This window comes from Pituophis catenifer, unplaced genomic scaffold (assembly GCF_029215685.1).
Source record: "Pituophis catenifer annectens isolate HBS135680 unplaced genomic scaffold, rPitCat1.0.hap2 SCAF_1, whole genome shotgun sequence".
In the NCBI taxonomy this organism is placed as follows: domain Eukaryota; kingdom Metazoa; phylum Chordata; class Lepidosauria; order Squamata; family Colubridae; genus Pituophis; species Pituophis catenifer.
This window is the reverse complement of record NW_027256881.1, coordinates 135626990-135644408: the sequence shown is the minus strand read 5'-3', so window position 1 is coordinate 135644408 and position 17419 is coordinate 135626990. Positions and strand designations below refer to the sequence as shown.

Genomic DNA, 17419 nt, shown 5'->3' with positions numbered 1-17419 from the left:
TCCTCCTAATCAGCTGAGACTTGGGAGGCAGAGAATAGATGGGGATGGGGCCAGTCAGAATTTTTACTACCGGTTCTCCGAACTACTCAAAATTTCCGCTACCGGTTCTCCAGAACTGGTCAGAACCTGCTGAAACCCACCTCTGGCCCTACTACATTTTTAAAAAAATATTCCCTACTGTCTGCAATCCCTTCCTCTTCAAATACCAACAATTCTTGTCTTGCTAATTATCCCAGTACTGGGCTGAACATTCCAACTGATAGAGTAGTTGGAGAAAGGGAAGCAGTCAGTCATGTGATTTCTCACTTAGTGACAGCTTCACTTAATGACAAAGCTGCTGGCCCCAATTGTGATAACTAAACAAGAAATATGTCCTACTTTAATCTGACCAATGATTTAGGATTTTACTCAGCTGTGGGATTTGTTACTATAGATCATAATAATTTAGAGAAGTCTTGCCTGTTGGACTCTGACTTTTGTCCCTTACAGATTCATTACCTCCCTAGGACAGTATTAAGAAAGTGGCAACAACAAAATAAGTGACTTTCAGCAGCAGGGATTGGGAAACTGGTCAGAGTTGAGGGAAAGCTGAATGCAGCAAAGTACAGGGATATGCTCAATGAAAACTGACTGGGTTGAAGGTTCACTTTCCAACATGACGATCCTCAAGCACACAGCCAAGACAACACAGGAGTGGCTTAGGGACAACTCTGTGAATATCCTAGAGCAGAGTTCCTCAACCTTTGCAGGTTGGTGGCCTCGGTTGGAGGGGAGGGAAAGAAGGGATGGTTTTGTGGGAGGGGCAGGTGCATGTGCACCCATTGCTTGTGAGGCTGAGAGTGCCCACAACACTCACGTGAGGTCCCAAGCGCCGATGCTCACGAGTGGGGCTGCAAGCACCTGTGACGCTTGTGCAAGTGGGGCCACAAGTGCCGACACTCACAGAAGCTGGGCCGCGAGCCCCTGCAATGCTCACAACTGGGATTATGCACACGCATGCACGCACACCAGCCAGCCACTCACGCAGCCTGGTTGCAAATAGGCCACAGACTGGTAGTGGGCCGTGGTCCACAGCTTGGGGACCAATTGTAGAGTGGCCCAGCCAGAGCCCTGACTTGAACCCTATTGAACATCTCGGGAGGGACCCAAAATTAGCTGTCCACTGATGGTCACCATCGAACCTGAGCTTGTGAGGATTTGAAAGGAAGAATGGCAGAAAATCCCCTCATCCAGGTATGCAAAGCTTATCGCGTCATACCCCAAAAGACTCGAGCTATAATTGCTTTGTTGAAGTGCTTCAACAAAGTTCTAAGTGAAGGGTCTGAATGCTTATGCCAATGTGATATTTCAGTTTTTTTTCTTTTTAATAAATGTACAGATATTTCTAACATTATTTTCACTTTGTCATTTGTAAAATCAGGCTGCAGCAGAACAAAATTGACAGAAGTGAAGGGGGTCTGGATACTTTCTGAATGCACTGCATATGTATACATAAGTGCACAGCCACTTTGGTCTAGTCCGTTAAGGCACCAGGTGAGGAGGAGACGATTCTGAATTCTAGTCCCACTTTAGGCACAAAGCCAACTGATTGACCTTGGGCCAGTCACTCCCTCTCAGTCCTAGGAAGGATGCAAACATCTTTCACAAAACTTTGTCCAATAAACTGCAGGGACTAATCCAAATAGCCGCTAGGAGTCCACATTGACTCGAAGGTACACACACAAACACTCACAACAGACATTAACTTACATGGTATTGTAATTTAAAATGTTTAATCTTTATGTCATCTCAGATGGAATGCATGTAGATGTTTTTTCTTTTAATCCTTACAAAAATCCTGACAAACCAGGCTAAACAAAATAGCTTTCCCACCTCCATAATAAAATGTGTTGTATCTATAATTTGACAAAAATCCTTTACCGGGACAAGCTGAACTCATAAATACTTAATTTCCCTGATGATAATTTCCCACATGATAGAGCAGGTCATATATTTTTTTTTAATTCCCATATGAGATGCACAATTATTCAAGAGTTAAAGAAATTTTGAAAATGTAATTAAGGTACTGCACTTAACATTAAACAAAAGCACTTTATTTCCTTAATTAAGTTTAAATGCAGAAAGCTGCATACTTAGTTCAAAGAATAGACACAGAGCTTTACTAATCTTTTTTTGAAATGCCGTTCTTTATTGCTGAAGTAACTTTGAGAATTAAGCACTAATGATACAGTTATACTTCTTGAAACCTAGTGGGACACTAAACCAAGTTCAAAGAATTGCTGAAATATTGTTGATGTTCTTCAGGTTTCATGTATTTGTTTATATTTGGAACCAAAGTATAACAGTTAACAGCTACTCAAAATAGCGATACAAATTTGGTTCAAAAAAATATAGACTGACACATAAACCCCAAAAAAGTATCAAGTTTAACATATTTAAAGTGCAGGAACTGAAATAAAAGGATTTATTTATTTTTTTGTAGTTGAAGCTGTTTTGAAATACTCTTAATAAAATACACAGGTCTTTTTTTAAGATGAAGATTTAGAGGGCCATTTAGCATGAGGAAATCGGAGAAAGATTTCCTCATAGGCTAGTTTATCTTTGGAGGATAAATTTCACCTTAATGAAAAAACCCCCAGATAACAGTTGCCAGAAATACAGTTCTGAAAAGCCAGCAATTCAATAAATGTAAAACATTAGTTTTCTGTTGGCTTGAACTGTTGTTGGTCCTACTGAGCTAGAAGGGTGGGATTGTCCGTGGAGATAACCAGCAAATAAAAATCAACCAGTTTGAGAAGTCTGTTATGCAATCTGCTCATATAAAATGAAACACTTTGTTCATCTAGCCAATTATTTTTACAAACAGTAAGCATAAACATCACAATGCACCTGAGGTGTTGGCACTGAATGTTAGGTACATGTAAAGTATGTAAACATCAGCTCTCATTTAATGGAATGTCTCAATTTTAGTTTTTGTTTAAAAAGGAGGAGGATCTGCATCTTAGTCTTGTTTCTTAGCCTTCCGGTATTCCAATATAGTAGCGATGACCCAAATATTAAGAGCCATCATGACTACAAAACGGATCAGAACTAGGAAAAGGAGGAAAGAATACTCATTAGCAATTACATACCTTAAAATAAAACAAGGAAATCAATTTTAAACTTAGGAAATAGCTTCAATAGCTTTCAAACTAATAGCACAATACCTATGCTAGAAGAGAAACTCCTGAACCTTTCTCCTCATACAAAGCATCACACTGTTCCTCCCCCCACCCAATTCCTTCCAAACTCCAAATCTGTAGTTTCTTTAAAAGAAGTGTGTGTTTTAAGAAAGGCACAAGAGCAGTTGCAAATTGAAAACAAACCCTTCAGTAAAGTGATATTCCCAGAAATAAGCTTCTGCACACCAGATCTCCTAATGGAGTGGGAATGTGAATTTGACTTAAGAGCAGGAAAAGAGCCACATCAAACCATTACAAAGAAAGATATTTGAGTCCTGGGAAAGTAGAAAGTGTAAGAAAGAAATTCAAAACAACACTGCAATTGGGTTAGGTACAAGTGGAAGTAGAGAGAATTTCTGATAGGCTTTCAAGATTCTGTTACACCTTCACCATATTAAAAGTGCATTCCAGGATTCCTAGTGATTCCCATTTTACATAAGGACATTGTGACAGATGCTTACCCCACCACTCTTTGACTAGATTATAAGAGGAATTCCCACGTCTTACATAGATTCTTGTGTCACTTATATAGAATACCTCACAATCACAGTATTTAAAGTCAGCTCTCATAAAGCTATATCATCATCTCAGCACTTTCAGGTAAAGAAATCCTTTCTACCTTGATAAGGCATTTGCAAAATTACTTTTTTATTGTTTTCAAATAGAAGTGATTAATAATAAATTTAAAGCCTGTCTTCCCAGAAAATATACAATATCTGTCTACATGTAAACATGCATAATTAAATCTGCACAGCGAAGGCAAATTTCCTGTTCTGATCATAGTTGCAAAGAGAACCCCTTCAGCACTCCTAACTCAAAGCACTCCTATTCATCCCTTCAGTGCTCCTATTCAAAGCTTTGGAGGATGAGATCCTTATGAAGGACATAGGCTGGTTTTGAATCCTTCCTTCATCCCCTGAAGGAACCTCCCAGGTTTTACAGAACACTGTGCAAATCCAGCAAAGTCCTCCATTGATTTTCCAGTGAATGAAGGGCAGCAGATGATTGAATGATAAGGGGGAAATGAGTTGTGTTCCCCCATATCCCTCACTGCCTGTTTCAACTGCTCAAACATGACTAAGATTTGCAGTCGAAGATTCCTTGCTTCACACCTTCCTTTTGAATGGGAAAGTTTGGGTTATTCTATTTAGCCCTTTATTCTAACAAGAGCTCTTCCCTAGTTATTCTTCTCTTGTCTTCCATAGCCAGTAAGAACATATAGGTACTCCAAAGGAGGCCAGGTCAGGAGACTGCAAGGACTACAAGTAGTCCACAAAGCGATGAGGACATAAAGCACATCATCACTTCACGAGACTGCATCATTTACTGATGGCAATCTTCGCAGTCCCCATTGCTGTCCTTAAGAGAGGTTCACAGGTCATTAAGCAGGGCCTTCCACATAATTTCCTGCTGGCTTCCAGCAACCACAGTGCGAAAACCAGTTGCAAGCGCTGGTCAGCTGGCAAGGAGGCTGGAAGGCAGGTAAGTGCTGGCAGGTGGGGAAGGGTGCATGAGGGGTCAGCACAGCATGCTGCAAGCACATCAAGAGTTGGAGTGGCTGCTACCAGGTGCGGGAGGGTGTTTGTCAGGGGGGGGGCAGGTGTGCCATATTGTGAGTCCAGCAAGGGTTGAGGTAACTATTGCTGGGTGGAAGTGACTTTCAACCTTCCCTGCCGGCTTCTCCATTGACTTTGCTTGTGGGAAGCTAGCAGGGAAGGTTGCAAATGGCAATCTTGTGACTCTGAAATGCTACAATGGTTGTAAGAGTGAGCCGGTTGTCAAGTGCCCAGATTGAGATCATGTGACTGTGGGGGTGCTGGGAGGGCTGAAATATCAAGGACAGTGGTAACTACCTCTCGTTGAGTGCCACTGTAATTTCAGTTGCTGAGGAAGTGGTTATTAACCTAGGACTACCTGTACTGGTATTTTATTGTTATAGAGTATAATAGAATCTGAAAGCCTCTTGTCCCATAGAAGATCAAAGCAGGGGTATTTTGAGTCTTTTTCTTAGGTACCCACTTTTCCCAGAGCCGAGATACTGTTGGCTGCTAACAGTTCTTGCATCCTGTGCCACTGTTATCTCTACCTTCCTCTACACTTCCACTTTTTCTGTAGATATATTTAAAACCCCTGCTAAAAGACTCCCCAATAATAATGTAACATTACCTGTAGAATCCTTTGTAGTCATTAATGTCGTAAATATTCTTGCTTTAATTGGGAGAAAGCGAGAGATTTTGAAAGTTAGCAGATTTTAAATAAATGAGTTTCATATTTTAGCTGACAATTCTCTTTCAATCCTGGCAAATAAGATATGCAGAACCGTTATCATGTCTGATGGAGAAATCTTGTCAAACATCTGCCTGAAATGTTCCTTCCTACTCCCCCTTTGGTATGCACTCACATGTTCCTCCCATAAGATAATCTTTCAACCAAAAATAGTATCTTTCAGGTATTTGTTTCCATTTTCTCATCAATTTTTGCAGGACTTAAAACCTTATTTCAACAAACTGCATTTAACAGTAGCTCACAATCGTTAACATTGAAATTCTTCCAATAATTTTAAATTTCATTCTGTTTGGTCCAGTGATTAAGACATCAGGCTGCACACAGAATATCAGGAGTTCTCGTCCTAGCTGAGGCACAAAGCCAACTGGGTGGCATTGGATCAGCCACTTTCTCTCAGATTTAGAAGAGAGGGAATGGCAAACCACTTCTGAAAAAAGTGAGAATTGGACACAATTGAACCGAAGGGGGAAAAAAAACATATACTGAGAAATTCCACAAACATGTTGATAGGATAGATATTGCTTACCTGCACAGGTGTATATGGCTAATCCCCAAGTTGTGGCACTCACTTGTTCAGAATCTCTAGTCTGCCAAAGACACTGGAGCTGAGCAAGTTTACTTGCTGCACTGACCACTGTGCTCAGGTTCTGCAGAAATGGAAGAATAGGAATGCAACCGTTAAAGCAAAGATCACATTGAAAGATAGGAGGTGTCCCATCGCTCAATTCTTTTTGTAAGCAGAAACTGAATCACTGTTGCTGCCTATTCAAAAAAGATTTCATGTCCCAGGACCCAAAGGGCATATTCCGCTTCAGATCCAACAAGGCTGCTGGCAGCTAGTGAAGATGACATTTAATGCTTCGGTCTGCACCGATGCATCGAACAATTCCTTTGCAAGTTATGCAAAGCCATACTGAGATTTGTTGGATTTAAGACTATTGTACAATCCACCTACCATAGTTAACAAATCATGGTTCACCAAAGGTATTTTATTGTAGATCCTGTTTAATTGGGGGCTCTTCCACGGTGGCATACATAACACAAGTGACAAGACTATTAAAAAAACAGCTACTAAAATCAGTAACTTAAAAACAGAACCCCATAGCAACTGCAGACCCTTTCTAGGAACCTGCAACTGATGGCCGAACCAGTAAATACTATAGAAATGGGAAACAACTTATTCTCACCTAATACCTAGAGACACATTTTAGACCCAATTTAAAAAGGGCTGATAATAAGTCAGGATATATGGAGTTGTGATGATATCCTAACTATGGGCTAGACCAGGGGTCTGCAACCTTAAACACTCAAAGAGCCATCTGGACCCATTTCCCACAGAAAACACCGGGAGCCACAAACCTTCCTGTGCCTGACTATTTCTTGAGCGGCCACAAAACTAGCATAGTTGAATTAAACGTTCTGTTTTCTTCTAAAACTTTTCTTTTCTTGGATTTATCCATAATTGGCCTACCGGGGGGTTGAAAAGCTCAATAAATTGTGTGCCAACGGATGTCGCACACTGGCAGTTGTGATGCATATTTTGAGTAACAGGGAACCGCAGCAGAGGGATGAAAGAGCCACATGCAGCTTCAGAGCCGCAGGTTGCTGACCCCTGGGCTAGATTATATTGGCCTAGGCCATCATTTAGTCAGCCAGTAATTTAGCCAAGATTGATGAGCTGATGCAGGCTAGTGTTTTACTGCCCCAGGGACAGAGAACTTGAGGCCCTAGTACTATACTGGGCCAATCACCGTTAAAGCTACAACTGGCAAAAATTAGTGGCAACTACTTTAGATACATAAAATAAAATAATAAAATAAAAATAAAATAACTTGACACAGTTTTCTTTTTTTAAAAAAAATTGCCCTTACCATTTTTCATTACTTCATCCCCTTGGCTCATTCAGATACCCAACCCAGCCCCCAGAAGGATGTCTGCTCTAGGTTATTGTAAGGTATGGCCTTTATTAATAATCATACTGATCAGTAGTGTAGTGAAATAATATATGATCACTCCCAAGGTTAGGCGATCATTTTAAGTTAACATATTTATTTCTTCATAACAGTTAAAAACTAGACAAACTTGAATTTTCTGATACAATTTCTATCCTAACTTATTCATCTTATGTTTCCAAATCTCCATGTTTTTGGACTACTTTGACCTGGCTGGCTTTACAACAAGGCAAGCAGATACTGGGGTGTTTCAAGGCATTTCCCAGTGTACCCACAGAACTTTAAACTTTAATCAAACTTTAATGAAACACTCTAAACTTTAATGAAATACCAAAATTATTGAAGGAAACAATTAGACCCTTTCTTTATTTTGGCCTCTTGAGCTTGAAGTAGCAAGCTATTTTGTAAGCACGGCATACACTGGGCTGTGCCCAAACCAACCATATGATGTCACTTGTCCTCCTCTTTGCCTCCCTGCAGAGAGACCCATGATGGCCTAAAGAGCAACATCTTTCCAATCAACACAAAATGTAGAGCGACTCAATTTCAAGGGTTATGCCATATCATTAAGTGATGATGCATCTTAATTCAAGTGAAGGAAAGCAGAAGATAAAACAATGAGCTTCTGATTTTTCATTTCAATGAAGTTCCTGCCCCACACACTTCGGGGTGATTTCCCATTACAAATTGCAACATGTAGAATGGCTAATTACATAAGCACACTCTTTCAACTCCTTACCATACTCAAGTCCAATATCCATTCCTGCAGAGTTATAGCATACCATCCTGCCACAAATCTAACCTTTCAGGTTAAGATACATAATGCAGGTGAAGGTTAAAAGGATGCTTGGTGGATCTGTGGCATAATCTGATTTTAACCGATGCAGTCACTTTATTGTGCTCTTCTCCTTTCCTTATTTGCAATCCTTTTGATATACCACTGATTTCAATCATCTTTAACCTTCACATCCACATACATTAAATTATTCATCAGGAGAAGATGACTGAACTAATAAGCCTAAAATTATTAATTAACAATTTGCTTTTACTTGTGCATGTTCAGCCAAACTGTGTAGACATGCCCTCAGGATCCCCAAGAAAGCTCCTTGTAAATTAGCAAATCCAAGTATGTATTACAAATGAGAATTGTGAAGCAGTTCAGAGAGATCAGAAAAGGGTTTCAGAGTATATAACTGTTTGCCACAGCTGCATCTTTGTGTTTGCCACAGCTGCATCTTTCCCCAGAATCCCAAGTGCAGTGGTTAGAATGTAGTATTGCAGACTGACTCTGCCCCACTGTCAGGAATTTGATCCTGACCAGCTCAAGTTTAATTCAACCTTCCATCCTTCCGAGGTTGGTAAAATGAGGACCCAGATTGTTGGGGGCAATATGCTAACTCTGTAAACCACTTGGAGGGAGCAGTCTATAAGTGCTATTGCTATGAAGCAGTATATAAGTGCTATTTCTATTATACAGCTGCATCCTGCTCCTGGGAAATGATGTAGCTGCTTTAAAGAGTTGCGGACAAATGCTATACTCATGTCCCTACTTGTTGTGAAAGATCTGAATCCAAAGCACTACAGCCCCATTGCACCCATTTTGCAGAGATGGATTTATACTGGTCATGGAATGAATAAACTTGACATTCTCAGCCTTCATTTCACACTCCACAAATTTCTAACTTTCAGGCCACTTGGGATCCAATTGGGAAACAAACTATTGTACAATGGTTCTTGTGATACTTGGGAAATGTCTTTATGATCATTTTAAGGTAACATATTTAAGTTAACAATGTCTTTATGATCTCATCCATCCTAACTGCAAAATGAAAAAAAAAAAAAAAGAGTTTCATTTCGGAATCCAATGAGTACAAATTTCCTATAAAAGCTTGACCCCAAGTAAGTTATGAAAAATATCACATATATATTCACCTATACAAGCTGAGCTTCCAAATACTTCTTTAGAAGTTTTGGACTCCAAAATCCACCAGTCCTAGCCTGAATGCCCAACAGTTAACAGAGATAATAGATTTTGTAGCCCAACAACATGGCAGAGCCACTTCTTCTATCCCTGAATTAAAAGCAGGCCCACTTCTGCTACACTTGAAAACTTCTCACAAAGTTTGTCTATTCCATTAAAGAAACTTCAATTGCCAATGAACGACATTAATCCCACTAGAAAATGTTTGGCTAAGATCTTGTACATGTGAACATCTAATAAGAAACATGGAAGAAGGCTTAATTCTAAAAATGGGATGGAAGAACAATGATATAAATGGAAAAGAACAAATCCATAAAGTGAAGGATACATGACTGTGTAAGGCAAAGCATGCTTCATTTTGCCATTGAAATGCAGAACAAGCAGGCAAAGAATGATATCTGAAAGAAAACAAAACAAAGTTCATTACTACATGACTGAGAAAAACAAAAGAATGGTGGAATAATAAATGAGGAACAAATCCTACCTTGCATAATCATGAGGGGATATTCTATATATGTTAGCTGAGGATAATGGTAGTAACTCATGTATCTCAGGCAAACAAGGAAACTGGAAAAGAAAGCATAACATCAATCAATGGGGCCAATTCAGACATACGGTAACCAGCCCAGCAGGGATGAAATGCTCCCGGTTCGGACCGGATCCCTTGATCCAGTAGCGATGGCGGTGGATGGTTCGGAGAACCGGTAGCAAAAATCCCTGCCCCCCCCCATGCGCCCCCCCTCCCCATGCCCAGCACGATCATCAGTTGGGATCGTCAGAGGCTTTAAAAAGCATTTTGTTCTACAACCTCTTCAGCCGAAGAGGTTGTAGAAAAAATGCTTTTAAAAGTAAAAAAAAACAAAAGTTGGCCACGCCCACCCAGTCACATTACCCACCCCCCCAAGCCATGCCCACAGAACCGGTAGTAACAAATTTTACATTTCACCACTGCAGCCCAGTCATCTGAGAACAAGCTTTATTATTCTTCCTCTTCCTCCATGGGCCTAACTTCACACCAAATAATTCCTCAATTTTTAAACAATTTATCACAATATTCAGAACAAACTAATTGAGTTTAAAGGCATCTCCAAACCAAGGCACAAAGGCAGAATTTGATCTTCCCAGGGCAGCCAAAGATGTAATGTATTGTACTGTATTTATTTATTAAATCTATATGCCACCTTACCTCACTCTGAACAGTGACTCTGGGTTGCTTGCAATTAAAATCATAAATATTAAAAACATTTAAAACAAAGCAGGAGATAGAGAAGGAAGCAGGCCAAGAGCTGTCAAATAAAAGCCAGGGACACAGCGTTTATAGCGCCCGGAATCTTACCCTATACGCTCCTGAAATTGAATTAGAAGGCTAATTCTGCCAATTGTGATTTTTACCAACTGTGATATTACAACCACGTAATAAGTCTGTCATCTGTACCTCTATAACTGTCTGGTTTGGTTCTGCAACCCAACAAGACAGACACAGACTTCAGAGGATAATTAGAACTGCAGAAGAAACTATTGCTACCAACCTGCCTTCCATTGAGGATCTGCATACTGCACGAGTCAAAAAGAGGGCTGTGAAAATATTTATAGACCCCTCGTATCCTGGAGATAAATTGTTACAACTCCTACCCTCAATACGACGCTATAGAGCACTGCACACCAGAACAACTAGACATAAGAACAGTTTTTTCCCAAACGCCGTCACTCTGCTAAACAAATAATTCCCTCAACACTATCAAACTATTCACTAAGTCTGCATTACTATTAATCTCATTGTTCCTATTACCCATCCCCTCCCACTTATGTCTGTATGACTGTAACCTTGTTCCTGGTATCCTTATATTGACTGTTTCCTAATATGATTTCATTGCTTATTTGTTCCCTATGACTATCATTAAGCGTTGTACTTTATGATTCTTGATGAATGTATTTTGTCTTTGAGAGCGTATGCACCAAGACAAATTCCTTGTGTGTCCAATCACACTTGGCCAATAAAGAATCCTATCCTATCCTATCCTATCCTATCCTATCCTATCCTATCCTATCCTATCCTATCCTATCCTATCCTATCCTATCCTATCCTATCCTATCCTATCCTATTACAGAAAACAACAGGAGCCAAGAAAGGAGAGAAAGCTGGATTTCACATGTTTGGATCTAGTGCCATGTTTTGAACAAAGCTTTACTTTTTTATACAAAACACTTGAAGAGAAATTCAAACCTCTGCAGGGTTGTAGTTTATACTTGGGATTAGTTCACAAATAACAAGAAGGCCTGGTTTCCTGTTAAAAGCTGTAGTAAACTTTCTCCTGGACTGGGATTAGCAGTAAATTCAAATGCACATAAACATATATGCAGCTTTGGGACACAGTAGTTTTTGATCTTGTGAGAACAGTCTCAGAGCCTTTCCCCACTTCCATGTAAGTACAGCCTGCCCTAGAAATACAGCTTTTAAAAGGGAATGCTTGTTTAAAATGTCAGCAAATGTTAAAAAATAAAGTATAAACTGGTTCTTTTTTGCAGCATTAGTCACTCAAGAGAGCAATCCTGCTCATTTTAATGCTAGTAAATACAGAATATATCTCTGTTCAAGAAGCTTTTCAAAGCCAAATACTGAAATCGTCATCTGGACCCCATTCTATGTTAATTCTACTAGAACTGTGATGGTGAACCTATGTGCCCAAAGTGGCACACAAAGCCATGTCACCCGGCCTTGCCTGTTTGTCTTCCGGGTTTCTGGTGCGCATGGACGCACAATGATCAGCTGTTCTTTGTGTGCACGTCAGTGCCAAAAACCGGTATGCGCATGCACGCCGGCCAGCTGATTGTCGGGTGTGCATGCGCTCCAGAATTTGGAAGTTCAGTTTTTCTGGAGTGTGATCCCTTCGCATGCGCAGCAGTGCCAAAAACTGGCCTGCGCATGTGCTAGCCAGCTCATCGTCATGTGTGCATGCACGCTAGAATTCAGAAGTTCGGCTTTTACGGAGCGTGGCCCCAATGAGCGTGAGCGCACGATGTTTCCGCCGAGTGCCAAAAATGTTCGCCCTCACTGTACTAGAAGCTCTTTCTCAAACTTCACTGTTCTGATACAATCTAGAATTCTGGATGTTCAATTCCTACAAAACATGCCAGAGGAGTAGAGTCCCAAGAAAAAGCTGTTCCATATAACTGAAAGGAAGAAAAGCTATTTTGTGCCAATCTTGATTTCAATAACACATAACAGAGGCATGCAGAACTTGGATCTGAAGCAGGAGAAAGGATTTCACATTTTGTGAAGCATCTGTGCCTTGCCTAAAGAAGCTGCACAATACCTAACATAGATTTGGTAAAATACTTGTCTGAGTTCACCTTACAGAATTCATCATGCTTTCATGAAGTGCAGACTTCCTATGTGAGACCAGAAGTGGCTCTTTCTACAAGTACCAATGAGAACACGAATGCTCACACTGGACCTAAACTTGGTCCGCTTTGCATCTCAATATGCGTATCTCAATCACATAACTTTTCTGCATTTACGGCCATATGCAGTCATGCAATCATGTGACTACTTTTTATGTTTTTGCTGAAAACCAGTGTTTACTTGTTGTTTTTGACAAAAATGCCCATAACAAATGATGAGTTTGCTTAACAGTTGCTGCAATAAAAAGGTCATAAAATCAGATCGCTCACGTGATGAGCCCCTTTACAGTCATCACAACTTACGACCATAATGGGCAGGCTTCATTATGGTCGTATGTTGAGGATTACCTGTATGTAAGTTTTTCTACTGCAGATATCAATGCCGCCAAAGTCATGGAAGCCAAGAGTAGAGATGTCATAGAGCACTAAGGACATGGCAAAGGTGTCATCTGCTCACAAAAAGTAGTACCTCAGCTTTTTCCAACCCAGTATCCTCAGGACGTACAGAATTTTCAACCAGCAAGGCCAATAATAAAGCTGGCTGAGAATTATGGGAGAAGTATCTGGCAAACACAGGTGAGGGAAACTAAGCTAATTTGCCAACCATTTGGAGATTAAAAAAAGAGGACACTGGCTGAGTCAGCAAAGTGTGCAAGGACGAGGTCAGAAAAATGACTTGAGACGTTTCTTGTTCAAATCAGAATGTAAGGAGCCAAACCTCTCCCCCAAACTAAATGGCATACAAAAAAGTTAAAAGCTTCTCTGACTTCCTGCGGCACAGCAGTAAGCTCGAATTGGCTTCCTTTTCTTTTGGAGAGGCTTAAATGCCAGTCCGCCAGAGTCACTGACTCACAAGCTTGTAACGATATTATTATAAAACTGCAAAGAACAAAGAAGACAGAATAAAAATCATTTTTTAATGAAAGGAACACATTTGGCCACATTTGTCTGCCTCAAGAATGCACTTTGGTTTTTTTTTTATAGATAGGTATTGATAAAGAGTAACAAGACACTTAGGAATTGCAGAACTGTCACTATCAGCACAATAAAATGTCATTCTTCACTTCAGCACAACTATCCATGAAGTGCAACACCCGAGTAAGAGATTACGATATACAGCTTTAGATTCCCCATGCTTTATTATTCTTACTGTGGGTTTCAGAGCACGCAGTTTAGAGAATAGCAGAGTTGGAAGGGACCTTGGAGATCTTCTAGTCCAACCCTCTGCTCAAGCAGGAGACCCTATACCCGTGAGGGCGAAACTATGGCACGCATGCCACCCTCTCTGTGGGCACACATGCCATCACCAGCTGCTCTTCTGGTTTCCAGCGCGGGCACCGGAGTGCTGGAAAACAGTCTGAAAAACAGCCCCAAAAGAGGCCATTTTCCGGGCCTTTTCCAGGCTGTTTTCTGGGCCGTTTTTTGGGCTGTTTTCAGGGCGTTTTCCAGGCTTTCAGGCAGTTCTTTGGGCTGTTTTCAGGCCATTTTTGAGCCATTTTCAGGCCATTTTTTGGGGTCAAAAACAGCTTGAAAAACGGCCTGAAAATGGCCAAAAACAGCCTGAAAACAGCCAAAAAAACAGCCAAAAAACGCATGCGCATGCCAGCCAACTGGTCTTTGGGTTTCCGATGCTCTGGCGCATGAACATGTACACACATGCATGCGCGTTCCAGTTTGGGCACTCGGTGCCGAAAAGGTTCACCATCACGGCCCTATACAATTCCAGACAAATGGTTGTCATCGTAAACAGTCTGAAAACAACCTAACTCAGCTCAAATAAAGGGAGAAAGAAGTTGACACAGCTAAAGAACACGGAATTAGAAAAAGTTGCAAAAGTCCCACTTCTACAGAAAAGTAAAACGTTTCCTAAGAACTTCAATGTGGGGACTCCCAGTGGTTTGGCCTGGAACCTCAAGTATCTTAGATAGAAAAATTTTACTTGGCATCGTAAGGGAAATGCAGCCATGAGATGCTCCATGGCACTAATGTTACCTTTTATTATATTTACAGGTAATCCTCAACTAACAATAGTTCACTTAGTGACCATTCAAAGTTACAACAGCACTGAAAACGTGACTTATGACCATTTTTCTCACTTATGACCATGGCAGTATCTCCACCGTCATCTGGTCAAAATTCGGATGCTTGGCAACCGATTCATATTTAAGACAGTTGCAGTGTCCCAGGGTCATGCAATCACTTTTTGTGCCCTTCTTACAAGCAAAGTCAAAAGGGAATCGAGATTCACTTAACACCTGCAGTGATTCATTTAACAACTGTGGTAAGAAAGGCCATAAAATGGGACAAAATGCGCTTAACAAATGTTTCACTTAGCCATAGAAACCTTGGGCTCAACTGCAGTCACAAACTGACGACTGCCAATATTGTATGAACTGGGAAGGAGTTTTGGGACTGAATTTGTAGCCCCGTTTTAGGCTCTCTATATGTGCTTCCTTTCAGGGAGGCAACTGAGGGCTGAACAGTGGCTGCTGCAACTTTTCTTTTCTGTGGCTTTCAAATCCAACCAAAAAGGATTGTTTTGCCAGCTTCTCCTCCTCCTTAGAGGCCTCCTACAACCCTCTTGTTAAACCAGGAAGCCAAACTGTAGAAAAGCCCAGAGAAAAGGGCAGGGCTGCTGTTGGCTTGAAGTGGCGCCCAGAATAAAAAAAAAAAGCCCAATTCCTGTGCGGAGACGAAAAAAAAAGAAGCAAAGCGGCCAAAGCCGGAAAGGTGTGTGTGTGTGTATGTGTGTCTGTCTGTCTGTGTGTGTATCTGTGAGTGTGTGTTTGTCTATCTGTGTGTGTGTGTGTGTGTGTGTGTGTGTGTCTGTCTGTCTCTGTGTGTGTGTGTCTGTGTATATATTGTGTATATATGTGTGTGTGTGTCTCTGTGTGTGTATATGTGTCTGTCTGTGTGTGTATCTCTCTCTCTCTCTCTCTCTCTCTCTCTCTCTCTCTCTCTCTGTGTGTGTGTGTGTCTGTGTGTGTGTGTGTGTGTGTGTGAGAGAGAGAGAGAGAGAGAGAGAGAGAGAAAGCGGCCAGATGAGGCTCCAGAGGGTGTCCCAGAAGACGCTTCGTGTCCCAGGCCTTCCTTTTCGGAAAAAAAAACCCACGGCCATTAGCCGCCAACCTCTTTTTCCCTTGAGGTTACGTTATGTATCCGCAGCCGAACTCGGGCTGGGCGTTCTCTTTTGCCCGCGGCGGGGCAGGTTCAGAAGAGCCCCCTTGGCATCGCCGCCCAGCAACAAACAGCCGCAGCCTCCAAACGGGGAAGGGGCTCGCGGGGAGGGAGAACAGCCGACCCGCGATCCCTTCCGCAGGTCTCAACTCCTCCGTGGACACCGGGAAAAGAAGCCTCCCCTTCCTTCCCAAAGACCGGGCAGGCGGGAGAAGAAGAGCGCGGAGGTTGCCGCTGTTGCTGTTGCTGCCGCCGCAGGGCAACTTGGCGGAGAAGTCTTTCCTTACCCGCCGAGCTCCAGTAATAAACTTTCCAGGCTGACTCCTCGGGCGGATCTGGCGGCCACCAAGGCGGCTCCCTGGGGCAGTTTGAGCACCAGGCAGGCCGCGATGGTGCTCCAGTTTGCCGCCTCCAGCAAGAGGGAGCCCGGATCCATCGCGCCCCGCTTCTTCCAAGCAAGGCAGCGCCCGGCCTCAGCTTCAGCCCGTGGAAGACGCGGCCCCGCCCACCGGAGTCGAACGGACGAGGGCGGGGAGAGGGTGAAAATGGTGGGAGGGGAGGGGGAAAAAAAAAGGAGTCTTGGTTGTCATGGTTACGGCGGAGTTCAGAACGGAGGATCTTACTCCCAGCCTAGAGAGAGAGATTTGCCAGCCTCGACCAATTAAAACTCTGATTTGGGGAAATTAACAGTAACAGAGTTGGAAGGGACCTTGGAGGTCATCTAGTCCAACCCCCAGCACACGCAGGAGACCTGTACTAGGGATTCAAACCAGTAACAGTAACAGAGTTGGAAGGGACCTTGGAGGTCATCTAGTCCAACCCCCAGCTCACGCAGGAGAACTTTTAGTAGGGAGTCCTACCGCCGAACTGCCGACCTTTCTGATCGACAAGCTCAGTGTCTTAGCCATAATAAAATAAAAGAAATTATTCTTCTCTTCCTTCATCTCACCCCCTTCTTATTCTTATTTGCTCAAAGCAGAGGCAGCTGTACTTTGCACATGCCCAGGGGCATTTAAAAAAAAACAAACCCTTCACACCACGTGCCAGCCAGGACATGTTCTGGTCTGAGTTCCAACTCCAAATTGCACTTTCTTTAATTGGAGAGGATGGAGATCTATTTAAAAAAAAAATCATTCCAATTCCCTGGCATCATTAAGCGTAGCTTAAATCTAGCTGCAGCCCTCAGCATTTTTCTTAAGAGAGCAGCTTTGATTCCTGAAACCACCATCCGCAGCAAGGAAGCCTTTTTTACTGTTTCCGGTGTGCTTATCGAGCACGCTCAGAAATTGCCTGCCATCCTGTGTCTTGCAGTATAACTTAGAATAGAATGAGCAGGAAGGGACCTTGGAGGTCTTCTAGTCCAACCCCCTACTCAAACAGGAGACTGTGTACCATTTCAG

General features: G+C 42.0%; 1 protein-coding gene across 1 annotated transcript; it reads right to left on the bottom strand.

Moving 5' to 3' along the window:
• Positions 1 to 2370: 2370 nt before the first annotated feature.
• SLC66A3 (solute carrier family 66 member 3) lies at positions 2371 to 16455 on the bottom strand. Its single transcript, XM_070955483.1, has 7 exons — positions 16307 to 16455; positions 9925 to 10007; positions 9769 to 9838; positions 8199 to 8256; positions 6034 to 6154; positions 5388 to 5429; positions 2371 to 3090 (listed from the first exon to the last, which is right to left on the bottom strand). Exons 1-7 carry the CDS (start codon positions 16453 to 16455, stop codon positions 3002 to 3004), a joined length of 612 nt encoding a protein of 203 aa, XP_070811584.1. The 3' UTR covers positions 2371 to 3001.
• Between the last annotated feature and the right edge of the window lie 964 nt (positions 16456 to 17419).